The 22,006-nt window shown below is 45.2% G+C and overlaps 1 protein-coding gene across 5 annotated transcripts in view; it reads left to right on the top strand.

The window, feature by feature from the left end:
* Positions 1–22,006, top strand: part of ORC4 (origin recognition complex subunit 4) — an 83,723-nt gene that overhangs the window by 53,152 nt on the left and 8,565 nt on the right. For all 5 annotated transcript variants that reach the window (XM_073634215.1, XM_073634217.1, XM_073634219.1 and 2 more), the window contains 2 exons: positions 10,693–10,779; positions 18,185–18,293. In XM_073634215.1, the coding sequence (XP_073490316.1) occupies positions 10,693–10,779; positions 18,185–18,293 (196 nt within the window). The remainder of the gene's footprint in view (positions 1–10,692; positions 10,780–18,184; positions 18,294–22,006) is intronic.

The following is a 22,006-nucleotide window of genomic DNA, read 5'->3' on the forward strand; positions in this document are numbered from 1 at the left end:
TATCTTCTCTGTTCAGACACATCTGAAATGTTAATAAGAATGCATTGGGATTTGCTCCTCCGAACCTCCGGGCTCATGTCAGTGCTTTGAAAACAATTATATAATTTCTTCTACTTTCTGTCATCATCGACGTCACTGAGGTTGTTGAAAGACATTGCCATGAGTCTTTCAGTTTCTACAGCAGCACTGCACAGTTAATGGGTAATGGTGGCTCTCTTTCCATTGGCAGAAGCCGCCATTATTATCCAGTCCAGCCGTACGCTGAAGAAGCGGTTTTTATAAATGGTCAGTGCTGGAAGATTCATGAGGGGTTATAACTAGTACCTCTGTCAGCCAGTGAGTACCAGTGTATATATATTTAACATGAGAGATATATCATTACAGAGTCTTCATACAGGACTGAAGTAGTGATGAGCACATTTAATGATTCTAAGAAAAATTTTATTTTATGAAGGTCACTTGTGGAAAATGACTTGCTGTGAAATACTTTCTTAGATCTTATGGATTTGTAGACACCTCATCTAAAGTTCTTTATACTATGTAAACTTAGGCTATGCCCTTTATACTGTAACATAAAGACTTCCATTTTGCCACTGTGGGTTTTAAAAAACCTTCACTCTTTCCGCTAGTGTTCTGGCACTCCTACCAAACAATGCAACTGTCTCCTTCCTCTGCATCCTTCTCACGAACTAGAACCCAACCCCCCCACCCCCCCCCCAACAACCGATTACTATTGCCCAGGCTCCCCCTCCTGCAATTTCATCCAGTCCTCCCACACACTACCACCTAACCTCCCCTCCCCCTTCTCCAAACTTAGCCAGCCACCCCATCATGCACTACATCTGCATCCCCTCTGCTCTAGCCACCCAACATGTCCGCCCCCTGACTCAATCCCACTGTTCCTACAGCCCCTATTCTCTCAATATTTACCCCCATCTCTCCGCACCCACCGTGCATCTATTCTCTTTTTCACTGCACTTACAACCCCCCCCCCTCCTCCCGCCTCTGTCTTCAAGCTGCTTTACACCACTTCACCTGTGCATGTTTATCCCCGGTCTAATCTGCACACCTGCACCAAGCACCTCTATCACTGCACCTGTGCATGCTGTCTCCCCAAATCTCACCAATACACCATAACAGGCCCCCCCCCCCCCACTTACACCCACTGTCTGCAAACCCCCTATGCGCCCACCTGCACCCTTCCCCCACCATACCTACACCTTCCTGCTCATACCACCACACTTGTACCTTCCTCTTGTAGCTGTAACTTCTCCCTGCTCCCACTCCATGCCTGCACAGACCCTGCACAAACACTACCACCACCCTAGCTGAAGATCCACCTCTCACCCCGAATTTGCATAAAGTGCACTCCCCATTATAACACCTCCACAGCTGTACCCCTCTCTTGCCCAGCTTGTGCAAAGTTCTCCCCACTCTCACTCAATTCTCTGCCTGCAGTCACTCCAAGCTTGCAGGAAGCGCACACCCCTCCCTGACTCTGGGTGCCTCTCCAAACTTTCTGAACAGGCGGCCAGTTTACTGTCTTCACACTTTGGGGGGTGGCAGAATGTGGGCATTGGAAATATAAAAAGTCCCGATGTCAGTGGGAGAAAAAACAATGCCCCGTCATTGGGAGGAATTGTGCCCTGTCATTGGGAGGAATTGTGCCCCATCATTGGTGTCATTGGGAGGAATTGTGCCCCATCATTGGGAGGAATTGCGCCCCATCATTGATGTCATTGGGAGGAATTGTGCCCCATCATTGGTGTCATTGGGAGGAATTGTGCCCCATCATTGGTGTTATTGGGAGGTATTGTGCCCCATCATTGGTGTTATTGGGAGGAATTGCACCCCATCATTGGTTTTATTGGGAGGAATTGTGCCCCATCATTGGTGTCATTGGGAGGAATTGTGTCCCATCATTGGTGTCATTGGGAGGAATTGTGCCCCATCATTGGTGTCATTGGGAGGAATCGTGCCCCATCATTGGTGTCATTGGGAGGAAATGTGCCCTATTATTGGTGTCATTGAGCCTAATTGTTGGTGGAGGAATTGTGCCCCATCATTGGTGTTGGTGGCTCCAATTGTTGGTGCCTGGTTTTAGTGGGGGGAATTGTGCCCCATTGTTGGTATCCATGGATGAAATGATGCCCAAAGGGTCAGATAAAAGCAAGCAAGGGCCGCAGTTTGGAGACCACTGCTCTAGAAGTACGTAGAGGGGTGAAAGCCCATATAAGTAAGTGGAGGTATTGAGAGTTATCTTTTATATGTTCAAAACCTTGTAGCAGAGAGTCGCTACAGTGTGCCAAAATGGTTGGCCGGTCCACTATATATGAGAAATTGTTCCAGTTTGTTTTGAGACATGGGAAGCACAGTGGCTAAGTGGTTAGCGCTTCCGCCTAACAGCACGAGGGTCATCCGTCTGAATTCCAACCATGACACTACCTGCCTGGCGTTTGCATGCTCTCCCTGTGCCTGTGTGGGTTTCCTCTGGGTACTGCAGTTTCCTCCCACACTCCAAAGACGTGCTGGTAGGTTAATTGGCTTCTGTCTAAATTGGCCCTAGTATGTGTGTGAATTTGAGTTGGGGACCTTAAATTGTAAGCTCCTTGAGTGAGGGTAAGGGACTGATGTGAATGTACAATATATATGTGTAAAGCGCTGTGTAAATTGACGGCACTATATAAGTACCTGTAACAAATAAAATGTCCAGCAGTGGTCTGTCATGTGAGCGATGGATTGTGTAAAGTGTTGGATATAGTTTATTTGGACATAGGTGAAAGGGATCTGGGTGTTTAATTTTCTTATTGTTCCTGAAGAGTGTAGACTGGTAAAAGTTTTAGTCCTTGTGTCTGATCTCGCTTATGGGAAAGAGAAATTTCAGTTTCCATGGCAATACCATGCGGGGAGTGTGACTGTCTGGTATAGTTGGTGTATGGAGAGAGGAAATCGTAGGGGAAGCAGAGGAAGTCAAATGGAATTTGATTTTGCATATGTTCTAGATCCCTTTTTTGTGAAATTCATTTTGCAGAGGGAGGTCTAAGTTCTTGAAGTTGATGGCTGGGCCCTGGGGAAAAGTGTTGCAGTGCACTGTGGTAATCCAGAATTTTTCAGTCTCAGATAATTTATTATAGGAGTATAAATTGACCAGAAAATTACTGGTCTTAGATAGGATGTGTAGTAGTTAATAGAATTAGGGAATACTAGTGCTCCATAAGTTTTAGGGGCTGTGGGAATGGCTTTAGTGACACTGTCTTTTATATGCTCCCCAGGTGAAATAAAGTAGATCTTGTTGGTATGTAGTAAAGTAGCATAGTCCTTTTTAATAGACAATTCATACCAGTCAAGATGTTCTGTACTACCGAGCAGCGTAGAAGTCTTCTGATTTACTGCAAGAGGTGGGTTTAGTTGGCATCATACAGTTTAAGGATTAGCCGTCAAGTTGATACCTAAATATTGAATACTCTTGGTGTTTCAAGAGTAGCGATATGAAGAGGAGACAGCCTAAATGATCCGTTGTGAGTGGAGATCGCTCTGGGAGGCTGCAAAGGGTTTGATGCATGATACAAATAAGAGGGGACAGAGGGCATCTTTGGGGGAGGGGCGCATGGGTAAGTTTTACAAAGGTGTGTAATAGTGTTAATATCCCTGGAGGTGTCTGTAATATGGAACATGATTTGGCATTGCTGGAAGATTGGTCAAAGCATTGGACACTGAAGTTCAGTGTTTCTAAATGTAAAATAATGCAACTAGGGGAAAAAAGAATTCCTGGAGAAAGTACAACTTTTGGGGGGGGGGGGGGGGGGGTACATTGTTGGTCAGCATTACAGAAGAAAAAGATTTGGGGGTACTTATTTGAGATGACTGCAAAATGAGCAAACGGTGTGACCAAGCAAACAGTTTCAGATAGTCAAGGACTAACCGAAATAGGCATGTATCAAACAGATAAAAAGGTACATACAAGCACGAGAGTAAAGTAAAGGAGTAAGGAGAACAATGCTTGTCACATTATTAAGCCGTGATACAGGGTTTTTGCATCTGGGCAGTTAGGGACATTCTATGGCAGTGATATCCATGGACAATATCCTAAAGATACACAAGTGTATATATATGGGGGCTGTGGCAAGCCCTACAGCCAGCACTAAGCCCGCCTACATAGCTGAAAATTCTGAAAAAGGATGTAAGGCATCCTGTTGGCAGTGACACTGGGAAAGGGGGGCCAATTTAGTCTCCAGCTAACCTCTCCCAGTGCACCATCTGGGTCAGGAGTGCCTGTGGTTACACTTCCGATGCCGAAAGAGAAAAACAATGCCATCCCCCGGAAGGGAGGCTTCCCCTTCAGCAGCAAGGCACTGTAGCCATAAGTCCAGTTGGTACAGTGTGAGTGAAATGAAGGTCCAAACCCACGTAACGTGAGAGTTTACATTGTTCCAAAGAAAAAAGGACGGGGAGACAGAAGAGGAGAGATTAGGGAAAAGAAGGGATCGGAGCATACCTGTTTCTTATGTGGAGTCTTCAGATCTGCATCGAGCAAGCTGCACCGAGGCCTGACAACTTCCAGAGGGAGTGGGGAAGGCTATCTCGCAACAAGAGTATCTCTACCGTCACGGGATCTAAGGGACGGTTCTGCCAGCTCTAGCAGTGCTCAGTCTAGACTGGAGGATACGTGCCCGGGTTGGCCACATAGTCCATCCAGGGTGCCCATATACCGTTGAAGCGTTCATGAGTACTCCTACAGGTCGCTATCCAGTCCTCTGCCTCCCGAATGTCATTGACCTTGCCAATCCATTCCTCCCTTGTAGGAATTCGGGCTGCTTCCAGTAAATTGTGAGTAAGCGTCTGGCCGCATTCAGCAAATGTGGCAGTGCGCTTTTCTCAACTAATCAGGATCTGAGGGACATGTAGAGGGAAGTGGACCGTGGATAGAGGGATATCTAGACCTAGGATATCTTTTATTTGGGATTTGATGTCTTCCCAATAGGGCTTGATCTGGGGGCACTCCCACCATATGTGTAGGAGTGTGCCTCAATGTCCACAGTCTCTCCAGCATAGGTCTGATGCAGAAGGGTACATACGCACCAAATCTGATGGCACCCTATACCAGCGTGACAGAACTTTTATAGTTTGTTTCTTGTGTTTTAGACTCAATAGAGCTTGAGTGAGTGAGCCGGTAAAGGTGGGCCAGCTGAGTTGCGGTAAATTTAAGCCCTAGGTCTCTCTCCCATACCCGTGTGTAGGTTTGGAGTGGTGTGTAGTGGAAACCTAGCAGGTGGTACAGTTCCGAGACCATGTGTGGTATTGGGTCGTCCTCCACGAAGAGGCGTTCGAAGGGTGTGAGAGAGGAAATGTCTCTTATAGAGTGGCCATGGATCTCGAAAAAGTGGTGGAGCTGTCTGTACCTTCAAAAATTCATATGGGAGCCGCTATGTCTGGCCTGTAGGGTCTCAAAACTCGGTAGCTTACCATTCCTAATGAGTTTACCACAACTGGCGTTGCCATCATCTACCAAGGGGCCAAAAAGGCAGTTTGTTCTCCAGGAGGGAACCACAGAAACCCACCCAACAGAGCCAGCGGGGACACAGGGGGGGTCAAGTTCAGAATTGGGTTAATTCAGTCCCAGACTGAAAGAGCGTGGGCCATCAGTGGGGAGGTGATATCAGACAGCCCCCTGTGTTCCCAGGACAGCCCCGGTGCGTACGTCAGATTCCTCCCTGCCAAACATTTCACCAGGGAGACCCATTGCTTGGAATGAGTGTGGAAATGCCAATTGCGGATCCCCTGAAGAGCGATAGCCCTACAATACTTTTGTACGTCGGGGACTTACAATTCACCTGCCTGTTTTGAGCGCTTTAGCACTCTCAATGCTATTCTGGGTATTCGTGCGTTCCACACAAACCCAGATAGCATGCTAGAGATCCGGGGAAAGAAGTCCCTGGGCAGGGGTATCGGTATCATCTGTAGGAAGAAAAGTATGCGCGGCAGAATGTTCATTTTTATGATGTTTATTCTACCTAGCCACGTGAAGGCGGTCTTGGTCCATTGTGAAAGATCTCCGACAGCGTCAGGCGCGGGGGGAGGGGGGTAGTTGGCAGCATAAAGGCTATCAAAATGGTCTGTTAGCTGTATGCCCAAATATCTAAAAAAGGACCCGGTCCAGGTAAAGTTACTAGCGACCTGCAAGCTACTTGCCAAGCCAAGGAGTGGGTCAGTTGAATGGGTAGGATTTCCGACTTTGAGAAGTGAATCTTGAAATTGGAAAGCAGTCCAAAATGCTTGAGTTACATAGGTTGAATAAAGACACCAGTCCATCCAGTTCAACCTGAGTAAGTGTGGGTGCGTGTCTACAATCATCACTATTTATTTAAGGTACCCATATAGCGCCGCTAATTCACGCAGCACTCCACGCATACATTGTACACCCACATTGGTCCCTACCCTCAAGGAGCCCACAATCCAAGGTCCCCAACTCACATTCATATCCTAGGGCCAATTTTGAACAGAAGCCAATTAACCTACCAGCATGTCTTTGGAGTGTGGGAGGAAACTGGAGTACCCAGAGGAAACCCACGCAGGCACAGGGAGAACATGCAAACTCCAGGCAGGTAGTGTCGTGTTGGGATTCGAACCAGCGACCCTTTTTACTGCTAGGCGAGAGTGCTACCCACTACACCACTGTGCTGCCCAAACCACTGTACTGCCCACATGCCCTGATGAGTTCTCTCTCTTATTACCTCACTTATAGAGCGGCTTCAGGAACTTGATGTGTACAGTCTGGAGGTTTTTTTTTTGCTAGAAAATTACTTAGACCCCCCAAACATTATATATTGTTTTTTTTTTTTTCTAACACCCTAGAGAATAAAATGGCGGTCATTGCAATACTTTTTTTTGCACTGTATTTGCGCAGCGGTCTTACAAGCGCACTTTTTTTGGAAAAAAATCACTTTTTTGAATAAAAAAAATAAGACAACAGTAAAGTTAGCCCAATTCTTTTTTATATTGTGAAAGATAATGTTACGCTGAGTAAATTGATACCCAACATGTCACGCTTCAAAATTGCGCCCGCTCGTGCAAAGGCGTCAAACTTTTACACTCAAAAATCTTCATAGGCGACGTTTAAAAAATTCTACAGGTTGCATGTTTTGCGTTACAGAGGAGGTCTAGGGCTAGAATTATTGCTCTCGCTCTAACGATCGCGCTGATACCTCACGTGTGGTTTGACCACTGTTTTCATATGCGGGCGCTACTCACGTATGCTTTTGCTTCTGCGCGCCAGCTCGACGGGACTTTTTTTTAATAAAAAAATTTTTCTTATTTATTTTATTTGATTTTATTTATTTTTACACTGTTTTTAAAAAAAAAAAAAAAATGTTTGGGTCACTTTTATTCCTATTACAAGGAATGTAAACATTCCTTGTAATAGAAAAAAGCATGACAGGTCCTCTTAAATATGAGGGGTCAAAAAGTCCTCAGATCTCATATTTGGACTTAAATGCAATAAAAAAATGTCATTTGAAAAAATGACACTGAAAAAATGTGGCTTTAAGACGTATGGGCAGAAGTGACGTTTTGACGCCGCTTCCGCCCTGCAGTGTCGTGGAGACGGGTGGGGGCCATCTTCCCCTCACTCGTCTCCATGCACAGCTAGGGAACGGACACAATCGCCTCCGCCGCTGCCGACGGCTTCGGTAAGTGGCGGAGGGCACCGGATTGCTGCAGGAGGGGGGCCCTCTCCCGCCACTGATAAAAGTGATCTCGCTGCAAATCCGCCGCAGAGACCACTTTTATCTTGTAGCTGGCCGAAAACGGGGATACTCAAAAAAGGGACGTACATCGGCGTGCGGCGGTCGTCAAGTGGTTAAATACATTAAGGGGGTGAATAAGGTTCAGAAGGGCAGTTTTTTCAATATGAAACCAAATTCAAGAACGAGGGGACATGACCTCAAACTAACTGAAGGGAAGTTCAAAACTAATTTTAGAAAGTATTATTTTCCTGAAAGGGTAGTTGATGCTTGGAATAAACTACCAGCAGAGGTAGTTAGACAGTCTACAGTAAATGGCTTCAAACATGCTTGGACAAACCTAGATCTATGCTCAGACATAAGTTAAAGCGGGGGTCCACCTACATCAACCTAAAAAAAAAAAAAAAATTAAAAGCCAGCAGCTACAAATACTGCAGCTGCTGACTTTTAATACATGGCCACTTACCTGTCCCAGGGTCCAGTGATGTCGGTTCTCAGCAGCTGCCACCGCCATCCTAGGTGAGGGAATCAGGAAGTGAAGCGTTGCGGCTTCACTTCCCGGTTCCCTACTGCGCAAGCATGAGTGAGTCACGGTGCGCATCGTAACTGGTCCCCGCTATCTCCTGGGAGCTGTGTGTTTCCCAGGAGACAGCGCGGAGGGACAGGAAGAAGCATAGACTTCCGTGGGAGTCTATGCTGGAAGTGGGTGTAAATACCTGTCTTAGACAGGTATCTGCACCCCCCTCCCCCCTGAAAGGTGCCAAATGTGACACTGGAGGGGGGGAGGGTTCCGAAAAGCGGAAGTTCCATTTTTGTGTGGAACTCCGCTTTAACAAAAAAAATAATAATAATAAAAGAAATGGGCAGATTTGATGGACTACTGACTTTTTCTGCCATCACTTTTCACTGTTTCTATGTTTTACGAAGTGGTGGATGCAGTGTATAAAGCTTGAATAGCCATTACGTTAGTTCTTGACAACTACAGTATATGTTCTATGGTCACAAAGACAGGTCCAGCTGAGGTTGTTAAACACTTTTTCAGCTTCTAAGCTGAGGACAACACCTTTTTGTTTATGGAGTATGTTGATTAGTTTGATGGCTCTGCAAGAATTGTCTCCTGCTTGAGAAAAGGATAGGAATTCCACTTGATCTTTGTGGATTAGGGTTGGGAGAACACAGACCAGCCTCTTGGAACAGAAGCCCAGTGTATTCCTTCCCTTGGAGAAATGTCAGACTCCCTCATTCCAGAAGTCATCTTACCCTTTGCTTCTGCATGAGGCTCTATACTTTACTTTCCTGAAACTTCTTCCCTATTTTCTCTGCTGGTTTGAAATGTAAGTGATTCAGGTTATCTTCATTGGTCAAGACTGGCCCAGGAGGTTGTGGTACGACCTGGTAAGACTTCACATAGACATGCTGTGGGCTCTGCCAGACCATACAAATCTGTTGTAAGGAGGACAGATTTACCAGCCTGCTTATTGGCCACTGGCTTAACAGCATGATTTTTGAAGCCCAAATTCTAAAGGACAAAGGGCGTATCTAAGTCTGATTCCTACAGCGGTAAGGGCTAGAATGTCCATTTCCTGTATGGTTTACCATCAAATGTGGAAATTGTATGTTGCTTGCTCCGAGTCAAAGGACTTGCTTTCTTCGTAGGATGGATCCTTGTGGACCAACATTTAGCTCTTAGTATTTTAAAGTCCAGGCATCTACCCTTTCTATTGTGTTGCAGAGACCGTTGGATTTCCTGTTTCTGAGTAAGACCCTTGTGCATATCAATCCCTTTTGGCTCTGGTATTTAAATCTGCTTCATTTGGTGCTTTAGAAACCCCTAAATTTAAACCTATTGAGACATTTAGCTATCTGTTCTGACCCACACTGTGTTTTTTTGTGCGCCATCACCTCAGTTAGACAAGTGACTGGGCTAGTGGCTTTATGCTGCAAGGAACCCTTGTACTAGATGGATTAGGTGGTATTGAGCTCCCAGGTCTTTCTTTTCTGTCTGGCTCCAGTTCACCAAAAAGGAACCTGCAAATCGATCTTTCATCAACTGTTATTGTGAGGCTACCATTTGCCTATTAATATTAGTTGCCTGTCTGCAGTGCTGATCTGATGGCTTTAATACTTTGGCCTGAAACAAGCATATGATGATCAGTACTTTGGTCTGACTTTACTTACTGCATCAATGTTGAGCCAACAACTCATATATGACATGAAAGGCTCAGGCTGCTTATACAAGCAGTGCATGTATCTGAATTTGACTTTGTATGAACTTGCTGTACAGCAGAGCTCAGAGAGCTCTGTTCACTTTGGATAGAGTAAGGGAGGGTTATAACCCTGTTGTGTTTTTCACCCATCTGTGTTCTATTTGAGATTTTTCCCTTCACTCTTTATCTTAGCCAAATCAGGAACTGAGGGAGCCCCCTGGTTGTCACCAAGGTTACCAGAGCTGGTGTCCCCATAGGAAGATATCCTCTTTATTCCGGTTTTGTTGACAACTCAAAATTTGGAATCTTCCTTCACCTTTACTCTTGGTGATAGTGATAAACAAGACAAATAGAGAGAATTAATCTCCCTAATGGGGTACAGACAACAATAAAAACCCAATAGGGGTTCTAATTCCTCTCCACCCTGTCCAAAAGTAAAAAAAAAAAATCATTGGCCTTTAGTTATATTTTATGTGAAAGTGATCTGCAGAAAAAAAAATCAGGTCCCCTTTCCTACTAAACAGGACTGTGCTCTGTGGCATGCGGTGTAAAATTCAGTAGTAGATAGACAGAAAAAAAATTTTTTTTTGGTATGCTTCGCTGCTTCCTTATATTTAATGTGTGTATTTAGCGGTTTGCCTGGAGTTCAGCATAAATATTGAGACTGATTGCCCTTAAAGTGGAAGATTGACCTAGCCCTAGCAAGGTTGTTTGTTGCAAATACTTTAAATTTCTCTGTTTTTTAGAGTCTCCATGAAAATAAGACTGTGGAAGACATCCTGCAGAAACAATTTAATGCTTCAAAGGATCTCCGATCGCTGCACATGTTGTTGGTAAGTTGTTATACAAGTTGCAATTAAAATAGAACTATGTTCTATTAAAATAAATATAAAGGGAGGGCAAACGAAAAGCAAAAAAGGGTATCGTTGCCACACTCATGTAGAGACTGTGCCTGCACTACAGTGGCATGACAAATTTTGCTGGGGGAGTGGTGGCTATCAACATATTGGTATTGCTATTTTACAAGCCCATGGCTTGTCCACACCTGGCCTGGTAGTTCCTAGTGTTGCCCACTGCTTTCTAGATTGGCTGCACTGCCTCTGTTCATCTCATCCAGGAAGGTAAGTAGCAAGTCCCAGCTACGCTGTTAAAGATGTGTTGCTCCTGCCCCATTGCAGTTAGGATTCCTCCACTATAGGCAGAGGTCACATGATCTGCAATCTGCCAGGCAGTAACACATCCACAGGGGAAGCAGCAGCTAGAGAAGGAAAGACGGTAAGCTGACATTTTTTATATAGAACGTAGTAGCATAATATTAAAGGTGTGTAGTTCGACTCCTGGATTAGGAAGCAAGCAATTCATCATTCAAAAGTTATTTCCATGCCTAATATTACTATATACAGTAAATAATTTGGTATACATAGCTTTACCACAGATACTCTTTAAGATTTAGTATGTTTTTTTTGTTTTTTACTGTAAATCTATACAAAATTATGTTTATTCTACACAGCATTCCTTTAAAATACAAAGTGCCTTACTCAGTATTCACCATGCAATAATACATAAAAAAAAAACATATATGGTTTGTGCATTAATATACAATGACCCATATATCCATTACAAGTACGAAGAAACAAAATAGTGTCCATGCAATTTTCAAGATGCTTATATATGCTGAATATATTCTTATTTCATCAATGAAGTGCCATCCAGTGCATTATTTGTCTTCAGTGTGTCAATCCACAGTCCATGTCACCACCACCTACAATATGGAGAACTCACCAGAACCCCAGGACCCCTCGATTAGAGTGGGTCACAATGCACTTTATCCCCTCCAGGGATCACGCATTCAGAAACAAGACTAGATAGATATTTACTCTCCAATATCATCAGACAACTAGGAAAAAAGAAGAGCTCCAATAGTATAAAACCTTACTATTTTATTAAAAGTACATTACAATAAAACTATAGGCTTAACGGTTTACATTATTTAGTCCAAACATCCTTGCACCCACAAGCACGGGAAGTGTACAGGTCAGATTGCCCGCTGTACTATCACAGTTCTGCTATAAGTTGCTGATCGCCGCCATTACTAGTATAAAAAAAAAAGAAAATTACAGTGTGTATGTGTGTGTGTGTATGTGTATATGTATGTGTATATATATATATGTATGTGTATATATATATATGTGTGTGTGTGTGTGTACTATGGAGTTTGTAGACCCTAACTTTCACGCAAACCAATGACTGTACGCTTATTGGGTTTCTTTTTTTACCAAAAATCTGTAGCAGAATATAATTTGGCCTACATTTATGAAGAAATTCATTTTTTTTTTTTATTGGATATGTTTTATCACAAAAAGTTAAACATTTTTCTCTTTGTTCATTGACTGACACAGCGCCTCCTTAATCATGACCATTGGGTTATATTGCCTCCACAGGAGTAGGACTAGGCAGAACAAAAAACACCTGGCTATGCCCATGGGCTGTCCTTAGTCAGTATATAATCCCCTTCCTGCTCTAGGTGTTCAGTTTAATTCTGTCTAGTCAGGAGTAAGGACCTAGCTGCTTACTGGGATCTTTTGGTCCTAGCAAATTTAACTTTTTGTCTCTATCTTTCGTGCATTTTCTCCTGTAAGATCTGCAATCAACTGCCGGGTGGTCTCCCCAGTCCAGACAGCAAACGCGTGCAGACCGTAGCTATGCGCTAGGTTCGGCCACGACATAGCCTCAATGGACGGAGGCTGAGGCAGGGTCGCATACGAACGGGCTCTGGTCTGAGTTGCAGCGGTCCCTTGGCCGACAACCCTCCACATCGGTGGCGAGGAGTTGTCTGGAGGGTCACCCGCACCATGGATAGGTAAGGACTGTCCCCCTTTCCCCTTTTGTGCGGTTTGGGGTGGACGCGGGGTACCCTCCAGGGATGGTCGGACCTGCCTGCAGAATCCCTCCTCCCATCCTAAAGTCCCTTGGTTAAACTGGGCATCCCCCTCACCCTCTGGGTGGTGTATGTCCTGCCCTGGCAGTATAGGGGGGGTTCCAGTGCAGAGGGTGCAGCGGAAACCCCTTAAATGTTCACCCTGCCTGGTGGATTACAGTACCTTTTTGGAAGGGGGTCCCCTTGCAGAGGGTGCAGCGATGTTGAAGGCACAGAGAGGATCCTGTCAGCATGTCAAACGGCCGGCGACCATATTTGGGTGGTCCAATGACATCACAGCGCCCATTTTCCCTTGGCCTGGCTGGTCTCCGGCCGGCGGCCATGTTTGTGTAGCTGATGATGTCACGGCAGCCATTTTTCGTTAGTCTAGTGAGAGGCTAGAGACAGCCGGAACCTCGTGGAGATGCCAGAGCTCCTCCTCTTCCTCTTCCTTCCCTATGCTTTTCTTCCTGTCCCGGGATATATGAAATGGATGACGACATTGGTGTTGCTGGGTCCGAATTGCAGCACTCCTCCATTTGGTAGGGTGAGTCTTTGGAGGTAACCTGGCCATTGGGGTGTCCCTTAGTGGTGCCAACGTTCTTTTGTACTACAGGGTCTTCATCCCTATGGAGCCTCAGGGTCACATCTTACCCACTGATCCCCTCATGGAGGTGGCAGGGCCCTCAGAACCTCAGCTTCCCATGGTTGTGCTGACGGCGGTCCTTGAGTCATTGGTATCCCGGGTTGAAGTAGCGTGTGGGCAAAGACCCAGGAGGAAGCGTCTCCCACCTTCCTCTGCTCAGTCTGTCTCATCTGATTCTGTGCCTGATGCCACCCGGGAACTTGGTCCGTCCAGGAGGGTTTAATGACTCGCCCCCTGACTCATCCCATAGTGAGGATGAGTCCTCTGCGGTCTCGGCAGCGAGTGAAAAAGCACTTGTTACTGCGGTGCGGGAGACTCTAAAGATGGAGGATGCGGCTGACAGGGTCACAAATGTGGCTGTGTCTTTGGTACGCATAAGTCACCTCGCACATCAAGGGCGTCTCCTTATCTGCCTTATTTTGATTGGTTGTTCCCATCCCTTATAGGTAAACCTAAGTCACCCTTTGTGGTCCCCAAACGTTTCTCAGTACACTACCCCTTTGAAGAATCACTTTTAAAAAAGTGGATTACCCCACCAGTGGTGGACCCTCCTGTTTCCAGGTTGAATAAAGCAACCATGATCCCAGTAGAGGAATCCCCGTCCTTTAAGGACCCGGCTGACAGGAAAGAGGAGGCTGTGGCACGCAGCATGTCTACTATGGCTGGGTCGGCATTGCGTTCAGTCTTGGCCTCGGCCCTGGTGTCGCAGACCCTAACTGAATGAGCCAAGCTTTTGCGCCAGGGTCTGGGTAGTGACCAGGTTCCCGCTGCTTATGTTGATTTAGCAGACCAGCTTGTCCACGGGCTGCAGTATATGTGTGATGGAGCCTTGGATGCAGCTCCCGTGCTGTCCAAGCTTTCTGTTTCAGCGGTGGTGAATAGACGTGTGCTGTGGCTTAAGAATTGGTCGGCAGATCAAGCCTCTAAAAAGGCTCTCGTTGATCTGCCCTTTCAAGGCGAACGCCTATTTTGAGCTACCCTGGATGACATCATTAAGGGTCTCACAGGGGGAAAGAGTACCTTCCTGCCTCCAATCTAGGAAAGGGAAAGAGCCTTGTCGCGGACGGGGGCCTTCCTTCTCATACCTTAAGAAATTCTTCCGGGCTCCCAGGATTGCAGATAAAGGAAACAGATCTAAGTTTTCCCCCGGAAGTTACAAGCAATCTTGGTATGGTAAGCCTAGAGCAGGCTTCTCCAGATCCACTAACACAATACTCCTTCAGCATGAAGGTCGGCCCTCACTCGTTGCTGGGGTGGGGGGGCATCTTCGCTGTTTTCCAAATTCATGGACCTCCTTCGTGAGCTTCCATCCTGCTTTACAGTTACTGGTTTTAATGGCCTAGCCATTGAAAGCCAGGTACTGATAGATAGAGGTCTGTCGGGATCAGTGATCCCTACTATGGTGAAGGCGAGGAAGTCGACTTCTAGTAAGATATACCATCGTACATGGAAAGCGTACATTTCTTGGTGTGAGTCGATTGGCGTTTATCCTTTTCCTCTGCTCAGAACATAGCTTTTCTTCAACAGGGTGTTGAGCAGAAGTTGGCTTTGAGCACCATCAAGGGCCAGGTGTCTGCCTTAGCAGTCTTCTTTCAGCGACCCCTAGCCACTCACTCTTTTTTGCCGCCATGGGATTTAAACTTAATCCTATCGGTTCTTCAGAAACCTCCATTCGAGAATATTCGGGAGATTCCCTTACCTAAGTTGTCCCAGAAGGTGGCATTCTTGGTGGCTATTACCTAGGCCCGCAAGGTTTCGGAGTTGGCGGCATTATCCTGTTGTAGTCCCTATTTAGTACTCCATAGGGAGTGGTTCTTCGTCCCTGTCTGTCATTTCTGCCCAAGGTTGTCTCCAACTTCCATTTGAATGAGGACATTGTGTTGCTGTGCTTGTGTCCCAAGCCGGCTCATGCCAAGGAATTTGCTTTGCATACCTTGGATGATTGAATGATTCTGGGTATCTGGCAGCCACTGAGTCCTTCCGGAGGTCAGACTCACTTTTTTGGTTACACAGGGACCAAGGAAAGGGCTGGCCACCTCTTCGGCTACCATCTCCAGATGGATCAGACAGACTGTGACTTAGGCCTATTGTACTAAGGGTCAGGTTCCTCCTTTCTCTGTCACGGCGTATTCATTCTGTCGCTTAGTACTTCTTGGGCCTTCCGTCATCAAGCGTCACTATCACAGGTTTGCAAGGAGACCACTTGGTCATCAGTGCATACCTTCACTAAACTCTTTATAGGTAGATATTTTGGCATCTGCGGATGCTTTTTTTTGGCCGCAAGGTTTTGCAGGCTGCTTTTTTAAGAGGGGGCTTCCTTCTTGAGGGGTGTTTTTTCTTTACATTTTTTTTTATTTCAGATGGGGCTCCTGTGTCCTGGTTAGGGCTCTTGTGGTTAGCCTTGGGTTATTTTTCCCACCCCTCATTTTTCTTTGGCACTGCTTTTGGACGTACAAGATTAAGGAGATGCTGTGTCCGTCGATGAACGAAAGAGAAAATGGGGTTTTTGTACTCGCCATTAAATCCATTTCTCTGAGTTCGAAGGACACAGCACAATCCCCTCTATGTAGTTTTTGATACTTCTACTACTGCTTGCTACTAAACTGAATACCTAGAGCAGGGAGGGGGTTATATACTGACTGAGGACAACCTATGGACGTAGCCAGGTGTTTTTTGTTCTGCCTAGTCCTACTCCTGCGGAGGCGATATAACCCAATGGTCAAGATTAAGGAGGCGCTGTGTCCGTAGATGAAATCAGAGAAATGGAGTTAACGGTAAGTACAAAAATACCATTTTTTTTTTGTTTTATATATTAAAAAAAAAAAGAAAGTGGTGCTTAAATACCACCAAAAGAAAGCTCTATTTGTGTTAAAAAAAATTATATAAATTTTGTTTGCACACAGTGTTGCATGACCATGTAATCGAAAGTTAAAGTAGCACCATGTTGAATAGCAAAAAATGGTCTGGTCATGAAGGGGTTAAAATTTTTTCAGAGGTCAAATGGTTGATACACAAATGATATATGGTTTATTATGCATTAATGCATGGTGAATACCGAGTAAGGCACTTCGTAATTTTTAGGAGCGCTGTGTAGTATAAATAACACAACATACCTGAATGGTTTTACAGGTGAAGGCCATTGACTTTTTTTTTTTTTTCCTATTCCTTTTCTGACTGTTTTTTCACTAGTTTTGCATTTGGGTAGGGTTAGTGTCACTACTGGTAGCATGAGGCGATACCTGGACCCTATAGAGGTTGCACATGCAGTTCACTTCAAGATGGCACATAAATACGTGCCATTGCCAGAAGGTTTGCTGTGTCTCCCAGCACAGTCTTAAGAGCATGGAGGAGATTCCAGGAGACAGACAGTTACTGTAGGAGAGCTGGACTTGGCTGTACAAGGTCCTTAACACATCAGCAGGACAGGTATCTGCTTCTTTGTGCAATAGAAACAGGATGAGCACTGCCAGAGCCCTACAAAATAACCTCCAGCAGACCACTGTTGTGAATGTCTGACCAGAACAATCAGGGAACAAATACACCTCATTGAGTTAAAAAAAATAAAAATAAACCATAAAGTTAGCCCAATTTTTTTGTATAATGTAAAAGATGATGTTACACCGAGAATCTTGATCTTTACTCTAAGCAAAAAAAAATTGTGATTTCTCATTTTATCCATAATCGTTTAGCATGACCGGATTGGTGGTGGGTCAGTGAAGGTCTGGAAGGCATATCCATGGAGGAACGCACAGACCTCTATAGGCTAGACCAGTGTTTCTCAACTCCAGTCCTCAAGGCGCCCCAACAGGTCATGTTTTCAGCATCACCATTATTTTGCACAGGTAATTTGATCAGTTTCACTGCCTTAGTAATTACCACACTCGTTTCATCTGAGGGAAATCCTGAAAACATGACCTGTTGGGGGGTCTTGAGGATTGGAGTTGAGAAACACTGGGCTAGACAATGGCATCCTGACTGCTATTGGGTATTGGGATGAAATCCTTGGACCCATTGTCAAACTCTACGCTGGTGCAGTGGGTCTTGGGTTCCTCCTGGTGCACGACAATGCCCGGCCTCATGTGGCGAGAGTATGCAGCCAGTTGCTGGAGGATGAAGGAATTGCTACCATTGAATGGCTCCCATGCTCGCCTGACCTAAATCCAGTAGAACACCTCTGGGACATTATTTTTCGGTCCATCCGGTGCCGTCAGGTTGCACCTCCGTCTGTTCAGGTGCTCAATGATGCCCTGGTCCAGATCTGGGAGGAAATACCCCAGGACACCATCCATAGTCTCATTAGGCGCATGCCCAGACATTGTCAGGCATGCATACAAACTGCTAAATATAATTTTAAGTTGCTGCAATGAAATTTCATCAATATGGACTAGCCTGCTGCATCATTTTTTCACTTAGATTTCCGGGGTATCTTTGAATCCAGCCCTCTGTAGGTTGATAATTTTCATTTCCATCAAATGATGTGGCGTCCTTTTGTTCCTACCACATTACCAAGTCCATATCAGTATAGATATTCAGCAAGTATTTTTCCCCATTGAGATCTGATGTGATATCAAAGTGTTCCTTTTTAATTTTTTTGAACAGTGCATTTTTATTTTTTGGAGGGGAGTTAGGAGTTTACATATATACAAAAAAGCCTTTAACTGATTTTGTTTTCCAGCTGCTGGCTTTGTGTCGAGTATGCGTGTCTCACCCTCATCTGAATGCAGCGGACTTTGTAGAGGCCTACAGGCTTCGTAGTGTGGACTCAAAAGCCAATATTCTGCACGGTGAGAAAAATCTGTATAGACCAGCCATTCTCAACAACCCATTGTTCTGTGGAACCCTAGGGTCAATCCAGAGGTTACTAGGGGAGGGTTCCTTGAGCTGTGGCTAATTACCTCACATTTGATGGTGCCTACAAATTTACAGGACAAACGCTACCAGGCAGAATCAATGGCATGACCAGGGGCGTTGCTACACTGACCTAAATACACTGACCTACCTGACCTACATACATACACTGACATACATGTCAGTGTGTATGTCAGGTAGGTCAGTGTATGTCAGTTTGTGTATGTACATACATACACTAACTGACATACATGCAATGGGGGTTATTTACGAAAGGCAAATCCACTTTGTACTGCAAGTGCACTTGGAAGTGCAGTCGCTCTAAATCTAAGGGGTAGATCTGAAATGAGTGGAAGCTCTGCTGATTTTATCATCCAATCACGTGCAAGCTAAAATGCTGTTTTATTCTCCTTGCATGTCCCCCTCGGATCTACAGCGACTTTACTTCCAAGTGCACTTTCAGTGCAAAGTGGATTTTCCTTTAGTAAATAACCCCCACTGGCACACTGACATACGTACACACACTGACATACGTACACACACTGACATACGTACACACACTGACATACGTACACACACTGACATACGTACACACACTGACATACGTACACACACTGACATACGTACACACACTGACATACGTACACACACTGACATACGTACACACACTGACATACACAGACTGACACACATGCACTGACCTACCTGACCAGGAGAGACTTCATGTGTCCTGCAGCTCAGCTCAGCATCAGCCGTGGTGTTCGGTGTGCGGCGCGCCCATCTTCATCACAGGCTTCACCGCAGGCACTGGCAGCCAGAGAAGGAGAGTTCCGAGTGGGCATCGCATACTGATGTGGCGCAGTGGCATTGTAATTCCCGCCTTCTGGAGCTCTGCAGCGCCTATGATGGACGTCACACGTCCCGCGGTCCCGGCATTGGACCAGTGGGACGTCAATCATAGGCGCTGCAGGCTTCAGAAGGCGGGACCTGCTATGTTACGCAGCCACACTCGGCGGTGTTTGGGATGAGATCGGTCCCACTCCCCATTCGGCGGTGGCGCTCGGGGCTATCGAAGCAGTGGTTGTTGTTTGACACCCGGGCCTTTTCGGCCACCCATTCGGGGCTCCAGCCCCCCCTCCCAACGACCGTGGGCATGACACCAATGATCTTTTTACAAGTAGAGAATGTTTGAAGGAAAAAAAAAAATTAAAATTATCTTTAGGGGTGATATTCTGACAACCACTGTTGGGGGACATTCTATACAACGACCACCAAATTGGTTTTAGCGGGGGTTCCCAGAGACCTGAAAATTATTTCAAGGGTTCCTAAGGTAGAAATGTTGAGAGACTATTATAGACTACTGCTGCTTGTGCAATGGCAATATGACTCAAACCCTGCAGAGCTGCAAAAATGAGCTTATACTGCTCTCTGTTGGTCTATGTGGCGAACATGTAGAAACATTGTTGCTTTATATTTAGTGAGGCAGAAGTATAAATGCATTCGATATAACTTTTTCTTGCATTGATTTATTAAACTGGAGCGTGCACAATCTGTTGCAGCTCTGTATAGAAAACAGTCAGCTTCCAGGTTTTATTGTCCAAGCTTAATTGAACAAGCCAACGTTTGAAGGTGATTGGCTACCATGCACAGCTGCACCAAATTCCGAGCACTCCAGTTTTAGAAAATTTCCCCGTATATTACCAAAATTCATGGACATCTGCCCATTACGCTTATGTGAGTTTTTGCCCATTCCTTTCCAAAGCCAGGGGATTTATTTATAAAGATATTGGGGTTGATTTACTAAAACTGGAGAGTGCAAAATCTGGTGCAGCTCTGCACAGAAAGCAATCAGCTTCCAGGTTTTTTTTGTTAAAGCTTAATTGAACAAGCTAAATTTAGAAGCTGATTGGCTACCATGCACAGCTGCACCAGATTTTGCACTCTCTAGTTTTAGTAAATCAACCCAATTATATCTTTGAATGCTGTAGCATTAGGCCCCTTTCACACATGCGTACCTTTTTATTCTTTTGTTTTTTTTCTACTGCCCACTAGGCATCCTTCAGAACCACCTGAAAGGGCACTTTCTTAGGGGCTCTTCATTTCCTAATCATGCAGTCGTTTAACCGCTTCCGGACCAGCCGCCACAGTTATACTGCGGCAGGTTGGCGTGGCTGTACGTCGGCTCTTTAAGACACCTCCAGCACGCGTGCCCCTGGAGTCAATGCAAGTGCCCGGCAAGCGCGATGACCACCAGACACCCGCGAATGCCCATTACAGAACGGGGGTGTGTGTGTGTGTAAAAACACATATCCCGGTTCTCTGGGGAGATGAGACAGATCGTGTGTTCATACTAAGCATGAACACCGATCTCTCTCTTCCCCTAGGCAGTCCCATCCCCCCAGTTAGAATACACACTAGGGAACACAGTTAACCCCTTGATCGCCCCCTAGTGTTGGACCCTATTTCTGCCAGTGTCATTTATACAGTAGTCAGTACATTTTTATAGCACTGATCGCTGTTTAAATGTCACTGGTCCCAAAAAATTTGTCAAAAGTGTCTTATTTGTCTGCCGCAATGTCGCAGTCCCGATAAAAATCGCAGATCCCCACCATTACTAGTAAAAAAAAAAAAAAAAATGAATAAAAATGCCATAAATCTATTCCCTATTTTGTAGACTCTATAACTTTTGCGCAAACCAATCAATATACGCTTATTGCGTTTTTTTGTTTTTTGATTTTTTTTTTTACCAAAAATATGTAGAAGAATACATATCTGCCTAAACTGAGGAATTTATTTATTTATTTTTTTTAATTTGGGATATTTATTATAGCAAAAAGTAAAAGATAGTGTTTTTTTTTTTTTTTTTCAAAACTGTCGCCCTTCTTTTGTTTAAAGCACAAAAAATAAAAACTGCAGAGGTGATCAAATACCACCAAAAGAAAGCTCTATTTGTGGGGGAAAAAAAAAAGGATGTAAAATTTGTTTGGGTACTGTAGCATGACTGCACAATTGTCTGTTAAAGCGACGCAGTGCGGTATCACAAAAAATGGCCTGGTCATTGAGCAGCCAAATCTTCCGGGGCTGAAGTGGTTAAAGGCAACCCAGAGGTCAGAGCTGACTACTTCAGTAAGCCCCTAGCTCCACAGCCACCATGTAGTAGAGCTCAGGTAACCCTGTGTTGTAGGGTGATTGCCGATAGATCCTGGAATAACTGTATGCGTGCACCGTCATGTTCCAAGTGGTCATGGTTGTGGGCTAGGCGTAATATTTCTTCCTTCTTGGTAAAGTTAACCAGACAGCACACCGCGTCTCTGGGGGATCAGTGTCTCTACCTCTCGGTGGAACCTTTCCATCTCCACAGGGGCATCAGGTGGTCTTCCCAGCAGGGTATTAAAGATGGCCCAGACCACAGATTGTAGTTGGGGTCCTTCAATTGACTCCGGTATGCCCCTTACCCACAAGTTGCGCCTGCATCCTCTGTTGTCAAGTGCTGGGCATGTACACTGGTGACTCTTTGGACTTGCTAGATGGCCGTCCCATGCATCATGGTTGTTGTTTCCACGTGGTCCAGCTGCGAGGCTACTGCTCTGATTTCTGTCTTCTGGTTAGAGATAGCTGCAGATAGGGTGCTTTTAATGTCCATTGCAAC

This window comes from Aquarana catesbeiana, linkage group LG06 (genome assembly GCF_042186555.1).
Source record: "Aquarana catesbeiana isolate 2022-GZ linkage group LG06, ASM4218655v1, whole genome shotgun sequence".
NCBI classification, from domain to species: Eukaryota; Metazoa; Chordata; class Amphibia; order Anura; family Ranidae; genus Aquarana; species Aquarana catesbeiana.